Consider the following 16,882-nt stretch of genomic DNA (forward strand, 5'->3'; position numbering starts at 1 on the left):
ACATATTACTGTCTAGTGAACTCATTTATAGTTATTAACTCAAATAATAATAATAATAATTATTATTATTATTATTATAATTATTCATATTATTAAATTTTAGGCTACATATTTTGTCCAAAACTTACAAAAAAAAAAATGAACAAAGCAATTCGTCAAATATCAGTCATAATACAGGTTAGAAAATAATAATAAAGTGCTAAGATTATATCACAAATAAACAAAAGATTTTGATGCACGTCATTCATATTAAATCGTATATTCCACCCATACCCGCTACAATTGACAATCACTTTAAGCATGCAGATGTATGTCAATTTGATGTATTCCACTTAATATTCAATAAAACACTATACAATAAGATTCGTTAACAACGTGTTCTAATGAGGGCGAGTCACAAATCCGTGAGTACAGTTTACAAACCTGTGGGAACGGATTACGAAAGCGTGGGCACGGTTTATGAATTTGTGGGTAGGCCTACAGATTACAAAAACTGAAGGCACGGTTTACAAATCTGAGAGCGCGGATTAGATACTCGTGGGCACGATTTGTTAAACCGAGGGAACAGTTTGAGAATTCGTGAGTACGGTTTATAAACTGAGCGGACGGATTGCCAAACCGTCGCCACGGATTGTTTTTTTTTCTCCCACAGGTGACTTCCCGGGCTCCGTACTAATAAGTGGCTTAATAAAGACTGTTTTATGTTACAAGGAGTGGGTCACCTTATGGGGGCCGACATGTTGCGATCACATGACTAGCTACTTACTTTTTCTTGGTATCCACCATTAGGCTATAATACACTTTCAATGGTAAAGCAAGACCATTTCCATGGGAACTCACAGATTTAAAATGCTACGTTTTGGACTTTAAACTGAACAGCTCTAATTGACTAAATAATGATAAAGTGATTTAAACAGCAGCAAGGCAAGCACTGGGTTGAACCGATTGGGTCCTTGTTTCTGGGTGTGCTTTTCCTTCGTTGGTTGGTCTGTCATCATTTCTATGGACAAAACACTCACTCCTATGGGCTTGAAACTGCCTACATAATATTGCATATTTAAAGAGTTTTCCAACAGAAACAAAGCTGCATGTGAAGCTGAATATTTAGGCTACCACGTGCATTTACACGTGCAAGTTCAATGCTCCACAGATGCATTAACATAATACAATTCCAAAAATAATGTAATGAAAGTAACATTTTAAATATGAAAGTATGGATATTATAACATGAAATTATAAACGGTTGTGACTATAAAAAATAAAGCTTGCATGCTGCATAATTTAAACAGAAGCAAAGAAGCATTGTGTCTGCATTTGGAGGCGTCACATATGCTCTCAGAACAGACTTAACTCAGTCAAATGAGTAAAGAAAGAAACGTAAATACCAAAACTACAATGTACTGCTGTGTTCAAAGTGTGAAGCCTACATTTTACACATTCCCTTCTGATATTCATGAAAGGAAGCTAGAATATCAAACAACACCTTTGCACTGCAAAGGCGGCACCGATGCTGCATCACGGCAGTGTAAAGCTGCTTAAGCAACATGGGGAGAAAGGATTTTCAATGGACTAACTGGTAGGTATTAGGCTGTAAGACAAGTATTGATCAACACCAGTCATAATTGAATCCTCCAAAACATCTACTTTTATGATGAAAGTAACCATAGATATAATACACCGGAAGTCACCGTTTTGTCTCATTTCTAATACGGAAGTGGGCGTGAATAACAGCCACATTCAGCAGCATCACATCACTGTAAACGTCCCATAATTAATCACTGCAACCTATTCATTTCGGACTTAAATATATGCAGATCAGCTTTATTTCATCTTTATCTCCGCGAGATACAAGTAAGTGCGTTTGTTTCTGGGTACCGCCGGTATGCGGGCTCGTGCACATAGTGTTTGTTGTGGTAGAATCGCAGCGATCAAATGTGCTGCGGCAAAGGATGCAAGATGTTTTGACCACAGCAGACATTGAATAGCGTGATTGTCCCTCTAAAACAACATGGAGGAACAAAATTCAGTAAAAGAGTGGCGTCCTGCCCTATCCATCCTATCGAGCACAGCGCGTGAAGCATGCAATGCATTTATTCGGAATGGGTTTTGTCGCGCGCGCTGGCCTCCAGTCGCTAATGCATAACAGTCCTAGTGTTTGCCATATTATGCATGCAGATGTGTCGTACAGCTGCATCCCTTAGGTAAACCAACACACGTTCAAATTAAATGATGAGTGTAGTGTGTTTACGAAGTATTTCTGATCTATATATCTAATTGATACTATTTTTTATTTGTTTTATTCATATTTATAAGGATCTTTATATATTTCCAGCTGTTAAGAGCCCTTGGAAATATGAGCCAAACGTCAGAGCCTTCAGCCGATGCTGCTGTGACTGAAGGTTTGGATTATTTTTTAATATTTTTTTTATTAATTTGCAATGGAAACCAAAATACCATAGTTTTTATTATTGCTATAAAACCCATTATAAATTACTAATACATCTCATTCGTATATATAAGAAGCGTTTAAAGGGATAGTACACCCATTGTTTATTCACCGCCATGTTTCAGATCGGTAGCACATCTTCAATAAGGTTCCATTCGTTAACATTATTTTACTACAGGAACTAACAGTGAAAAATGCTTCTAAATCTTGGTTTGTTGATTTTAACATTTACTAATAGTTATTAAAATCAAGTTGTATCTGGTAATATTATTTAATGGACTTGAGCTTACATGAAATAACAATAAGCAGTTGTATTTTTATTACCTAACGTCAACAAAGATGAATAAATATTGTAATAAATGTATTACTCATTGTTAGTTAATGCATTAACTAATGTTAACTAATGGGATCTTATTGTAAAGTGTTATCTTCAAACCAGTAGGCTTACTTTCTTCTGTGGAGTTGTTATGGAGAATGACAATCTCTTTCATTGTATGGAAAAATATCAAATGAAAGAGAAAAATATGGAAAGGCTGTCCGCCTCTAACATTCTACCTAACATTTAATTTAGCATAAAATGGATGAATCTTTATTTTTGAGTGAACTGTCCCTTTAATTTTTTTAAGGCAGCAGTTGCAAGTATCACATTTCCACTATTTTGTTGCCAAAACAACAATTGTAGTAACTTTGGTATTTTGGCATAAACTGTGGTAAATGATTTAGGTTAACTTGAACGCTTATTTATTTACCCACCATTCTTGTATCCAGCTCCAGTTTCTCAATCTGAAACCAAACAATCAACAGCAGGGAAGAAACAGAACAAAAAGAAAGTAGAGGAAGTGGTGGAAGAAGAAGAAGAGGAGTATGTTGTGGAGAAGGTCTTGGATCGGCGCGTGGTGAAGGGAAGAGTGGAGTATCTCCTCAAGTGGAAAGGCTTTTCCGAGTAAGTCGCTGCAGTTAGATTTTTATGGAAGCTTGTTTCTGCCACAGAATAAAAAATAAATTAGGTAATTCTGACCGTTTTTTAAATTCAAGCTTCCATAGATTTCAGCTGGTTTTGGGTGTAAATCTTAGTGCGTATTTATTTTTTTGCTCAGTGAGGACAACACCTGGGAACCTGAGGACAACCTGGACTGTCCCGACCTCATAGCAGAATTCCTTCAGTCGCAGAAATCGGCTGAATCTGGAGGCAAGAGGCGGGCCGAGTCCGACGGAGATGGAAAGGAGACCAAAAAGCGCAAGGATGAGGTAAGAGCCATGAAGATCTGAGCATCTGAGATGTCTACATCATTCCATGTCTATAAGCTGGTCAGGAAGTGTCTTTAAAACATTAGAAAACCAAAAGAGATTGAATGGGCTAAACAGTGTCTTACATGCCATCTCTCTTAATTTAGCCTGAGAAACTCAGAGGTTTTGCACGTGGTTTGGATCCTGAGAGGATTATTGGTGCTACAGACTCAAGTGGAGAACTCATGTTCCTCATGAAATGGTTTGTATGGAAATTGTTACCCGTAAGGTACAAACAAGTATTGGATTTAGAGGGACAGTTCCTGAGCAGCATTAGGAGAGATCGGGGGCAATTGTAACACACTAAATTTCTTCAATCACACCTATTTAGCATATAGGGGATTGAATCACTTTGTTAGATTTTTTTTTTTGCTTTTGCTATCTTACGTTTTGATGCCTTCATATTGTAACATATCTATTTTATCTTGAGGTTGTTGGTTAAAAGTTAACAGGAATGACAGATGGTAGCTACCATGCAACATTTTATCATAGCTGTGAGGTCGGGGTAATTGTAACAGTAGACTGCAAAATTGAATCTATAAAATGTGTAATGAACTTTATTTTAAGCATACATCGTTCAAAAGTTTGGGTCACTCAGTACGACTTTTTAAAAAGATAGGCTATAATACTTTTATTCAGTAAGGATGCTTTAAATTGATCAAAAATGACAGTAAAGACATTCATAATGTTACAAAAGATTTCTAAACTTTATATTCATTCTACTCTATTCCACTATTCCAACATTGATTATAATAAGAAATGTTTCTTGAGCACCAAATCAGCATATTAAAATGATTTCTGAAGGATCATGTTACACTGAAGACTGGAGTAGTAACACACTCTCTAATAATAATTAAAAAATATTTAATTTATAATTATGTTGTGTAGGTACCATTTAGATTTGCTTTAAATGCATATAAACCATTGGCGCCATAGTGTTTTTAATTTGAAAAAAAATAATTCAATACAAATTTTGTATGAATATCTGGAACCATTCACTTTGACAAATATGCAAAATCAAGGAAATCATAAAGGGGCAAATACCTTTTCTGGACACTTATCTGAAAAAAAAAAGCGAATACAGCATATTTGAGGTTATACGTTTTAGAAGTTTATACATTCCTCGGGAATCAAAGCCATGAACTTACCGAGCTTTGCTAGTGCTGTGCTTTAAGCTTCAGGATTGCGGTAATATGGGTTATTTGTGTTACAGTTTCCCCCAACCACTGTTTAAGGGGTAGTTCACCCAAAAATGAACATACTGTCATCACATACTCACCATCATGTCATTCCAAACCTGTGACTTTTTTTCTTCTGTGAAACACAAAAGCAGAACATTGGGGTCCAAAATAACATTGAATTCCATTAATTTTCATTGTATGGGCAAAAAATAATAATATATATATTATTTGTTCCGCCAAAAAAAAAGAAAGTCATACAGGTATGACATGAGAATGCGTAAATTATAACAGAATTTGAATTTTTGAGTGAACTATCCACTCCATTCACTTTCATTCACACGCATGTGAATGCGAAATGCAAGCTTCATCTTCCTCTGTGAACTGTGATCTACACATTCATACAGAAAAAACAACGTTTTTAATTATGTTAGTCACAAAATTGACCTCTTGGCTCAAATACTAAGAGCAGAGTTTTGCGGAAAGTGAAGTAGATGGGATATTTGAACTTTTTTTAATTGTTATTTTATCAAAAAACACATGGCATCCAATCTTGTTGCCAAACTTCATTGCAAATAAATTTTGCATGCTCTAAAAGCATTCATACCTTTGCAGTCACCTTCATAACGGGGACAATTGTAATGTTATTGACTTCTGGTATGAAATTTGATATTATTACTACTATATATTTAGGCACAAATGCACTTCATATACCAAAAGATAGCTGGTATATTTTGAGTTGCCTGTGAGTTGAAGGAAAATTTAATTATTACAATTGCCCTCGGTTTCCTTAACTTAGAAATCCATCTCGGATGAAAAATAGCTGAGCTGTTGGTTGCCAATGTCTTCTGTATTTTTTTTACACTACAGGAAAAACTCTGATGAAGCTGATCTAGTACCAGCCAAGGAGGCGAATGTAAAGTGTCCACAAGTGGTCATCTCCTTTTACGAGGAACGCCTCACCTGGCATTCATACCCCACTGAAGAGGAAGAGAAGAAGGATGACAAAAATTAGACGACAACAACGAAAACAAAATTGATGTAAGGACAGTCGATATCAGTCGTGGCCATTGATATGCTTTTTTGTTGTTGTTTTTTTTAAAAGATGGCAAAGGAAAATTGTCAGAAACAAACTTGTAAAAAGCAACAGTATAAACTGTAATCTACATAGGTTTCAGTGTATTTTAGTTTTGGCAACATTGCCGTAGATGAAACGAATAGAACACTAGAAAGGTGACTTTGCACCTTTAATGTACTCTTTATGCTTTCTATTGACAAAAACGTTCAATTCATGTTCAGATTTAAATTCATACAACATTGAAAAGCATCACAGTCTGATATTCATACATGTGATAAAAAAAAAACATATTTACATGTTAGAAATGCCCCCTACCCTGTGTAATTACAATGTTTAGTCTATCATACTGGGTCGGTTTCATTTGATGCTGTAGCTGTCTCTAAAACGTCCTGATGTATTCCATGATCCTTAATTTTATGTATATATAACTAATGTTAAAATATTACTGCCTTAACAGATTATTAAGAAAATGTCAATTTTATACATCTGTCAATGCAGGTGGTCATTGAATGCATGACTGTATCTGGGCCCATGAAAAAGGTTTAGGATATAAGCCTTATTAAACATTCAGAACTGGCTTTGATATGATTGGTTTTATAAAGTCATGCCAGCAGCGGTTACTCTTCAGTGTTTATTTGCCCATGAACTATTACGTGTCTGGTCTTACCATAGGTGCTATTTGTGAGTCAGCCCCATTGGATATTAACTTGACAGTTGTGTTTGTAAATATACCATTTCCTTGCACATCAGTATCACTGTGTACAGTCAGCGGACGTTTGGTTTTTACTTTGGTACTCTTTTGTCTTATTACTGTTACACAGCAGAGTAGAAGAACTGTAACCTCCTTTTCTCCTCAAGACATTTGAAGTATGTTTTTATGTTTTGAGCTTTAACGATTGTATGCTAGTTTTGTTTAACCATGTTATTATTGCATATTATCAGAGCATTTGCCATTGAATTGCCATTTTCAAAAATAAAAATCTTTGTTGTAATTCTGTCAAAACTGGTCATACTTACACTTATTTATGCTTATAGTCTCAATGAGGTCAATTTATTAGTTTATTGTATATAATATTTTCTACATAAACAGGGATTTGACAATCCCTTTTGACAAATTATTTTCTTTAGTACCCACTGAAGGTAATATTTTAATAATTTACCAAAACATTTGCATGTTCATGGCCCTCTGATGCCGGTTAATGGTCACATGATGTGCATGTAAAGAATTCAAATATTTAATCTTTGTTAGTGTTTTATTTATTTTTAAATGATTTACTTTAATTGTGCATTTTTATTATTTATTTATTAGAATTTTATTAACTCATGAGCGTTATTTGCACTATAGCATTTAAAAGTTTGTGGTCAGTAACATTTCTTTCAATTGAACTTAATGCTTTTATTCAGCAAGGATACATTACAAAAGTAAAAAGTGACAGTAAAGTTTTTTTAATGTTCAATTCATTGTTTTATTCCAAAAAACATATTAAGCAGCACAACCGTTTTCAACTTTGAAATTTCTTGAGCACCAAATCAGCATTAGAATGATGTGAAGGATCTTGTGACACTGAAGTAATTACAGTCATTGCTATTACATTTTATTATTTTAATTTATAATATTTCATAATATTACTATTTTGATGTATTTTTTAATTTATATTTTTATTAAATAAATTACGTCAAGTGACTTCTTTCAAAAACAAATTCTTACCGACCCCAAATTTTTGAAAGGTATAGTGTATAATATTTCAAATTAGCATTAAGTGATAATCCACGGAGGCATTTGCGTCAGGCTGTTCTTTGCCTTCACGTCTTGCATTAAAGTAATTTAATACACAGCTAGCATTGAATTATCCCGTTTATATGGACATTTGCCAGCATTGACAAATTAAAGCTGCAGATGTTTGCAGCGCTACTGGTTAAAATGACTGTTGTTTTCGTCAGCTACCACTCGTTAGATCTAGTATTATAATCAGACACAGAGATAAAGTAGTGCGTTAAATGTATATGATTGAATTATAACATTTATTTGAACGAATTACCCTTTCGAGAGAGAGAGAGAGAAAGATAGAGACTGTTAAGAAGAACACTTCCTGCTGCACTGTCATCACTATCACAACATTCGATCTGCTACTTCACAAAATTTCAACAAATAGCACCAGATTTTATGGCATTACCAAATCCAGAAAAATTCAGACCTATTTTGATAACAACAGGATAAAACTAAAGTCAGAAATATTCTTACATCTTACCACGTCTGAATGTATGTACAGGGTTTTTTGTTGTTGTTTTTTTTTTTTACATTGTCAATCATTTTCTTGTTTATATAGAAATCATAATTTTCTTCATTGTTCATGTAATGGCCAATGCTTTGTGTTTCCATTTGCTCAAAAAAAATAAAATAAAATAAATTAAGATTGATAATGGCAGTCAGAAGAAAGATGTCAATTTTACAGTCACTCCCACAGCGACTATTAGAAACACTGTCACAGCAGCGTTAACTATTTTTTTTTTTTTTTTTGTAATTTGATGCAAAGATAATATAATACAAAGTAAACTGTTATAAGTGTACATACAAAAAATGAATTATAAAATGCTGATGAACGTTAAAACGCATCATCAGTCTGTGAATAGAGAGAGAGAGAGAGAGAGAGAGAGAGAGAGAGAGATGCGCATGTGAATTACCTGTCTGTGAAGTTCTCTCTACTAGCAATGAAGCTGCGAGTTTAATTACTTCAAAAACAGCAATGTTACTGAGTAATATAATGTACCGACTGAGTAGCGAAGTTAATTTATTAATAAAAGTCACGGGGCAGCATTGACAAGAAGCTTCTGTGCTCTTGTTTCTGTGTGTGCAGCGCCATCTCCAATCTCTGGAGTGTGTGTGTGTGTGTGTGTGTGTGCTTCAATGAAAGCAGCGCATTAATATACAACAGTGATTAAATTGACTTGGAACTAGTTTTTCAGCGGCTCTAAGTACCCGTGCCTATCAGAATTGAGTATTCAGACAGACCATGGTATACTTATTTTTAATTATAATATGAACCAAAATTATTGAATGCTGTAAATATTGTAATTAAAAAAATTAAATTTACCTTAGAAGCTATATAAGGAAAAATTGAGCTTCACCAGCAAAGACAAAACGACTCATATTTATATAGCTATCATGAGAGTGTTTGCACTGCAGTATTACCAAATCTAACCATTTTATTTAATTTTTTTGCCATTTATTTAGAATCACAAATCCTCTGCCTTTTTCAAATAGGAAAACCAAGGAAATGAAACAAAGGTTTATTATAATTAATAAAAGAACAATTCCAGATTGCCAGCAAATCTCATCTCAACATAAATCATATAGGAATACTCAACAGGCAAATTCAAAGAAGGTGCAAAAAGGCCTGGCTGAACCAAGCAATTAGGACGAGAGACATACAGAACACAAAAATATTTACAAAACCAACAAGACGAACAAAAACAACAGTGCTTAATGGCAAGTAGTTATGACATTGTAACAGGGATTCTCAAGTCAGTGCTTCTCAAACCTGTCCTCGGGACCCCCACCACTGCACATTTCGGATGACTCTCTCATCTAACACACCTGATTCAATTCACCAGCTCATTAGTAGATAGTGCAAGACTCTGAATTGGGTATGTCCGAAGAGAGAGACATCCAAAAATGTGTTTGGGGTCCACAAGGGTAGGTTTGAGAACACGCTGATCTAATTGAACGAATCACTCATCTTTTTTCATTATCTCTACCTGAACTATGCTAAGTATTTGTAACCGGTAACATAAAGATTGTCTCTCTTCCATTTCTGAGACAAAAAAAAATGACTTTTTCTTGCATATTTATTCATGTCGCGCCAAAACGGACACTGACCGTGTCTCATGGTGCTTTATGAACAGTGTAGATGGAAACGACAGACTGACAGAATAGGATGAAGTTGAACATTATGTAAATTAGACATTCACATCAGCATTGCTGTTTTGTTTTTTTCCTACCCATTCATTGATATGTCAGTGTATAAGGTCAGCTGTGTCCTCAGGCTGAAGTAAAGCACGATCCAGTTGGTTATTGGCACAAGCTTAACCTCTTTTTTTTTTTTTTTTTGCCAGGAGATCACTCATGGCTTCTTCACTCAATTACTTTTACTATAAGTAGTGTATTTGGTATAAAAAACAAAAAAACAAATTCAGGTTCACATCACATCAAAGCTAAGATGCTGACCCAGCTAATTCGAATTTGTAGTTTAAACGTAAGAATGACCTGTGCTGTGCCTGCTACTGTTTGTGTATTTTGGTGCGCATTCTGTTCCTTTTTTAGGTGACAGTACAACTGAAACAAAAGCACCTTGTTATGTTCCTCCACTACAACAGAAAAAAAGTCACTGGCTTGACCTGCAACAAAGGCTAAAGATGACCTTTAAAAGCAAATGAATCAGTTCGCTTCAATTAATCCTGTATACCAAGACACACCAGACCTAATCACATGATTCAAACTGCACTGATGTCCATGTCTGATGGCTTATTAAAAAGTTTATGCACATGGGAGAGAGTAACATTAAAAGCTGATAGGAGGGCCTGAGAGACCCTTTCCCCAGCAGAAGAGGAAAAGCTTATAGGCAAACTACAGTGTTGATTTACAGTGCTGAAAAGGGTACAGAAGCGGATTTATTAGTAATGCAGTGTGTATCCATCCTCTATCTGTACCTCCAATGCTTTTCCTAAAGCCAAAGCTAAATTCATACTCACTCTTTAGCACTATTTGTTTCGCTGTCCAAGTTCCTTGGCAAATGGCATTCACCCTCCAGATAAATTTCAGGTGACTTTGTTGTCCATCAAGACAAACAGACTTATTTTGTTCTTTTTCCAAGTGAAAACGGGAATTTAGATCCACGGGGGTGACCTGTATGATTCATTATGAGGACAAGAGAACTGCGCAACACAACCTTTGGTTAGTATTGGCATACCTGGAGTTTCTTTTGGCTTCACTTCTAGCATTCAGTAGACTCTTTTTCAACCATCTCGCAGCATCAAGGGGTTCTTCCTCACCCACCATGACCAATGAAATCCCAGGGTACACACAAATACAGCATGGGCTAATGCTGAAAATGTAACAATTTTTGCATCCTTACAGTCAACATCATCTTAATATGGTGTATTTTTGTCTTCGACTACATTTTTGGGAGCATTACCGAATAGTTCTTTCAATTAAGAACATCTTGTCGGTGTCCTCCATGACCTCACGTTCCTTGACAGTTCCTTCAGTTGGCATCTGAAAGTCTCCCTTCGCTCATATCTTTCAGTAAATCAATGAGAAATCAGTACCACGAAAAGCATGTCTGCTTCAATGCCGCTTTCAAGAGAAAACTTCTGAACCGAAAAGGAACAAAGAAAACCCAATGCAGGAAGAGTAATCAATGATGCAATTTTCTTCACCTCCCTACAATAGTTTCAAAGAAAAAGGCTTCCTTTGCCTTCCGAAATACTTTGTATGGTAGTGCCTTTGCGAAAAATAAAAGGGCAGCAGTTCGAGCTCCTCACTTCTTTTTGTCCTTCTGCTTCTTGTCAGGCTTGTTGCTTTGTTCTGTGGTCATGTTACGAGGCATAAGGAGAACGCCGTCTGGGCCGTACTGCAGACAGTACTCGCTGGCTGAGTAGGGCCTGCCTTCCTCGTCCCGCAGCTGTGCAAACAGTTCCCGAGATAGGCTCTGAACCTTCTGCTTCGTCTGTCTGATGCACTTATCGTACTCCATCTTCTCCTTCAGCAGCTGAGCCTTTTCGCGTTGCAGGTCTTGCACACCCTGCTCGAGGTTAAGGATGGTGTCTAGCTTGCGTTTGCGGCAGTTCTGCGCTGCCATTTTGTTCTTTCCGCGACGGCGGATGTCGCGAATGAGAGCGAGCTGGTCCTCGTTGAGATGGTGCTTGGCCAGAAGCTCGTTGAACTCCTCAACGGGGAGGTTGATGATCTTTTCATTGGAGAATGGGATGTCCATGGCCCTTGCCCTACGTTCATCACGGCTCGACTGCCTGTCAGCATAGTCTTGTGGTGGCTGGAGCTTTGTCTGCTGCATTTGCTTGTCTCTGCCTTTCTTGCTGCAGGATGCCGAGAGCTGAGAGCGCTCAGAGTAGGATGATGCCAGTGGTAGATTGTAGGTGTGGTTGTGATTGACACTTTCCAACTGCGGTATGCCATGGAACTTAGATGGATCTTGGTAGCTCATGCGGCATAGCTTGCTATACTCCGGTTGGTAGCCTCCGACGGCTCCTTCCTCCGTTTCTGCTGTAGCTGCCTCCGAATCGGTGCTGTAGCCCACAGCTCCTTCCTCTGAGAATGTAGCAGAGGTGGATGAAGATGACGCGGCTGACGAGCAGGATGTCTCCGAGTTGCTAGGAGAGGCCGGGCTGTGGCTGGAGTCCAGTGAAAGACCCGAGTCTGAATCAAGCTCATCCTCGAGCTGAGAAGCCTGGGCTTGGCTGAAGCCCTCTTCCATCGCAAGGTCTAGCAGGCTAATTTCATCCAGCATAGACTCTTCCAGCAGGCTGGAAAACGGATCTGGCAGTACCGGAGTGGTGGTTAGGTTGGTTGTACTATTTAGAGCTGGTGGAAGAAAGAGTCCGGTCAAGTTAGTAGCTCCAAATGTTGAATTGATGTTGGAGGAGTTGCTGGAAGAGACCCTGACTAAGGTAGGCCGCTGTCCACCAGTGGAATCCAACTCAGGGTTGAAGAGTGTGGGAAAGTCCTGGCTGCAGCTGGGCAGCGAAGCCTGGTGGAGACTAACATCCTGGTTAATGAGAGTGGACTGTGGGAGTTCAAAACTTCCTATTGTGACTGATTCTGTGGTGCTGGCATTGTTGTTATTGGGGTCATTATTCATGCTGACGTTTACTGCAGTATTGTTTACCTCCATGTCCTAAAAAAAGAGGTAATAAATGTTAGATAGGGTTCTATTATTATTGTTGTTGTACTATCTGTTAATTTACTAAAGAGTACACTAAAATGCCTGATTAAAAAATTTAATACCTGAAAAGACAACTTTATTAAGTGGTTTGGCATCATATTTTATTATTAATTCTTATTATTATAGAATAAGAAAAAAATATGTTAAAAAACATATTTTATTATTAATTCTTAGAAAAAAATATATTAACACTTTCACTGCTTATTAATATTTTAAAACCTAATTTGTCTGCCAAATCAGTCATGTAGTAAGACCACCAACATGTGTAAAAACAACATAAATTAGGAAATTGTATCATATCATATAGCACCCTACAGATCCTCGACATTTTTAAAATAATGATTAAGATGCATTCACATATTCAAGACAAAGAAAAAAACGTTATTACTTTTTACTCAATGGATACACCACACAAGTCAATATTTAGATTTTTTTTTTTAACTTTACCATAGAAACTCATTATAATCATTGTCCCTGACACATAAATTAAGACTTCATATTTCCTCTATCGACTTGAATGTAATAAATGTACAAACCTGTAGTTCCATAATTGACATTATGTCCTGCCACTGCTGCTCCAGGTCTAGTGGCGTATCAGACTGCGGCAGAGGGCTCTGCAGGGTGATCCCTTGTGATGTTGAAGGAGTTTCCTCCGTTGAAGGTCTAAGCTGGGAGGTGGATCCCGTGGCCTGGAACTAAAAATAGTAGAATACAATGTAAAATGACAATCAACAAAAAGTCATGTTTTAATATGCACATTAATATGAATTTACTCTACCTCTGGCTCTTCTCCAAATGGAAAGGTGGCCTCCAGAAGCCTCAGACATTCCTGCAGGGATAATGAAGTCTGAGCACCGAGACTGGTAAGCTAGGAAATACGACAAGAAAAATCTATGTAATTACAAGGTTGACAAGAATTCACTTGCATCTACAACTGAGCTACCAGCCTTTTTGAATAATCTACAAGCATTAATAACCAAAACCTTGCTGTGCTCCTCACACCTTCCTGTAATCCTAGCATATTACAGCACATACCTCTTCAGGTATGCTCTCTCCTGTCTCTCCATCAACATGAGCTTGGCTCTGCACTGCTTGGAGATTAAGTCCATTTCTCCAGCTTTCCTCTCTTCCACCTGCCTCCTCGTTCTCTTCATTAGGTTTATCAGCCTCACTCTCCTTCTGCCGATTGCTATAGTTAAATACTTCTCGGCCAGCACCAAGGTCAATATCCTGCCTCCAAAGGATGTCTATGAGGTCAATGTCCTAGAAATATATTTATTAAAGGGGAGGGTCATTAAAGGGCTAAGATTACAGAACATCATCAAATAATTACATTTAATGAGGGACATGATGCAGATTACATCAGCCGAGCTCTAATTTTGTCTAACTGTTCCAAGCATATATTCATAAAAATATAACAAAGGAACCACTTCTCTCTCAAAAAATGAAATGCTACATATCCTGTAAGATCCTGACAACCACAAGAGTAGATGACCTCTATTTAAAGGGTGAGTCTACTGAAATCACTACTACTAATCTCTATTTTTAATTCAGTGCACTGTTTGTTCAACATGTCAAAGCACTAGAAAAGTAGTGTTGACATTACTAATAGCTTATAAACATACACAAACAGTTTTAAGAGATAGAAAGCTCTATCGATGAGACCACACCCTGTCCAGCCACTATTGTAAGGCTCATAATGTAGAGTAAGAATACTACTAGCTCACATATAACACTTTTAATACCACTCACTATACAATACACTTAATCTAATAGCTAGAGATAAAAGCATAACACTGTTCTCTTTCTGAGGAAATCAAATACAAACTGACGTCAATCTAATTACAGTCTGCTAAGCTAAAAACACAGCTACTGTACCTCTTTAGAGAGGTCGTCACTGCTCTCTGTCTCCCCTTGCTCCTGACTGTCCTCAGGGGCCACGGCTCCCAGGCTGTCCTCTCCGCTGAGGCTGTAAGTGGTCTCAGAAGCACTGCCAGCCCCTCTCATGGCCGAGGCTTCAGAGTTGTTCACGTCCTCCAGGCTGCCCCCATTGTCCAGGGCAATGCTGGGGCCTGACTGACTGGTTGCCGAAACCACAGTCTCAGGATCACGATGCACCAGCCAGGCACTCAGCTCGGTGCTGGGCACACGCAGATGGTCCAGGGAGCGCACCTGGTTCAGCAGCCGACGAGTAGCAAAAAAATGGTCCAGGTCCACACTTTTAGGATGGATGCCATAGCCGTCCAGGGTGTTACGGAGATTGTGGAACTGCGTCTGGGTGTAGGCCGAGCTGGGACCCAGGATGATCTCACGGAGTGGGGGGAGCTGATTGTTAAAATAAGAGTCCAAGTCCACCCGTACCCCAATTAGACTCAGGAGGATAGTGAACTGAATAAGACCCTCTGTGAAGTACTTTTTCAAGTAAAGCATTTCTTTCCAAAGGAACAAAAAAGAAAAAACTCAAAAAGAAACTAAAAAGCAAAAACAAAAAATGACACACAAACAAATTAGGTTATGGTCAGCCTTGTATATGATAGAAAATCCTCTTTTTTTGGTCCTCGGTGTACGTTTTTTTGCCCAAATGATATCCAGCTTATATATCTATAAGCATAGACCTTCGAAAGTTTGACCAGCCTGCATAGAAAAAAGAAGGAACAATTAACCAAAATAAAAAAAAATATTTGCAAATAATGATTTTCAATATTGTATTTACAGCTTAATCAAAGTTAAAAGAACATTTAAGATCACAATGAAATGCTTGCATCATAGTCTAGCAAGATATACAAATCAACTTTTACTCTAATGTTCACACACACCAGGATTGACAAAAGCTCATCAAATATCACAACGAACTGCTTGAAACACAACCTAAATACAATTTTGACAGTGACAGTTAACTGCCTTACAATGAAACTTACTATAAAACATAAATGCCTTAATGACCTCCCACCAAATACACCCACCTCAAAATCACACCCACATTTACAGCAATCCATCCATCCCTGTAACCCTCAAATAACAACTACGTAAAGAGATCGCGCATGATCGTCACCAATCTGAGCTTCGGCCAAATGTTATTCACTGCCTACTTTCATCTAACCATTCTAAATGCTCATCTAAAAATACTGTAGTTGTCCAAGCACTGTGAAGTATTGACCTCTTACACTTCCGCTATCAGAGCCCAGCAGCCCGTTAGCAACAAGTGGCGCAACAGCCTCTGATTGGCTAAGATGCCTGTCACTCATTTTCTCTCCAAGCAACAGCCAATAAGGAGGCGGGCCTTGGCGGGGTTCTACAGGGACATAGAATTACTAATAACAACTTTTATTAAATACCCAGTTCTGTCTAATGGTTAAACTTAACCGCCAAAAATAGTTCCTTCGGTTCAAGCAAAGCTGTCTTGTGCATTTGCAGCAGCCACACTGACACACACTCCCACATTCGCAATTTCGAAAGCTATAGCTAACTTAGCCCGCTAGCATAGCATCAAAATAGTCCTTTTTCATACTTACTCAAGAAGAGTTTACTGACAAATGACTCAAAATGTATCCACGTGCATACACAGCCCACTGTCATTAAACACTTCTAACTAACTACGAACTTATTCCCTCAGATATCTCTATGGTTGTCACTCCCCTCTCGCTTTGAATGGCCCACCATGACTTGCAGAATTTCCTCTTGCCGACAACTTGGCTGAAACTGAGGCGCTGAAACATGCTGCCACTGCGCACGCGTAGAATATTCTAGTGCACATACGGGATGAGATCATTTATCAAAATTCCCAGTTGTATACAAACCTATAATAAATAAGACTACATATATTATTATTATTATTTTTTAATTATGTAACATAATTTAAAATTTGTAGCCGGTGATTTAACTTTACTATTTACGATGCCTTTGTTTTTCTTCCTTTTTTTGATCAGCTTTTTTT

The 16,882-nt window shown here is 37.5% G+C and overlaps 2 protein-coding genes across 7 annotated transcripts; one reads left to right on the forward strand and one right to left on the reverse strand.

Moving 5' to 3' along the window:
• The first annotated feature begins 1,696 nt into the window (after positions 1–1,696).
• Positions 1,697–6,992, forward strand: cbx1b (chromobox homolog 1b (HP1 beta homolog Drosophila)). Of its 4 annotated transcripts, none has more exons than XM_084134232.1 (6): positions 1,697–1,851; positions 2,333–2,399; positions 3,215–3,389; positions 3,544–3,694; positions 3,841–3,935; positions 5,782–6,992. In XM_084134232.1, the coding sequence occupies exons 2-6, from the start codon at positions 2,354–2,356 to the stop codon at positions 5,924–5,926; spliced, it is 612 nt and encodes a 203-aa protein (XP_083990358.1). In that variant the 5' UTR covers positions 1,697–1,851; positions 2,333–2,353; the 3' UTR covers positions 5,927–6,992. The 4 variants fall into 4 exon arrangements, with proteins under 4 accessions (XP_083990358.1, XP_083990360.1, XP_083990359.1 ...); XM_084134233.1 differs by having other exon boundaries at positions 1,718–1,851; positions 2,314–2,399; XM_084134231.1 differs by having other exon boundaries at positions 1,734–2,201; positions 2,314–2,399.
• A 2,269-nt stretch (positions 6,993–9,261) lies between these two features.
• nfe2l1b (nfe2 like bZIP transcription factor 1b) lies at positions 9,262–16,683 on the reverse strand. 3 transcript variants are annotated; one of them, XR_014608877.1, is made up of 7 exons: positions 16,461–16,628; positions 14,827–15,582; positions 13,984–14,211; positions 13,727–13,816; positions 13,485–13,643; positions 11,182–12,900; positions 10,153–11,091 (listed from the first exon to the last, which is right to left on the reverse strand). XR_014608877.1 is itself a non-coding variant. In XM_084134229.1 (6 exons), the coding sequence occupies exons 2-6, from the start codon at positions 15,376–15,378 to the stop codon at positions 11,527–11,529; spliced, it is 2,403 nt and encodes an 800-aa protein (XP_083990355.1). In that variant the 5' UTR covers positions 15,379–15,582; positions 16,461–16,683; the 3' UTR covers positions 9,262–11,526. The 3 variants fall into 3 exon arrangements, 2 of the variants coding, with proteins under 2 accessions (XP_083990355.1, XP_083990356.1); XM_084134229.1 differs by having other exon boundaries at positions 9,262–12,900; positions 16,461–16,683; XM_084134230.1 differs by lacking the exon at positions 13,984–14,211 and having other exon boundaries at positions 9,262–12,900; positions 16,461–16,637.
• Between the last annotated feature and the right edge of the window lie 199 nt (positions 16,684–16,882).

The sequence above is a fragment of the Abramis brama genome, assembly GCF_963993115.1.
Source record: "Abramis brama genome assembly, chromosome: 14".
Taxonomy (NCBI): Eukaryota; Metazoa; Chordata; class Actinopteri; order Cypriniformes; family Leuciscidae; genus Abramis; species Abramis brama.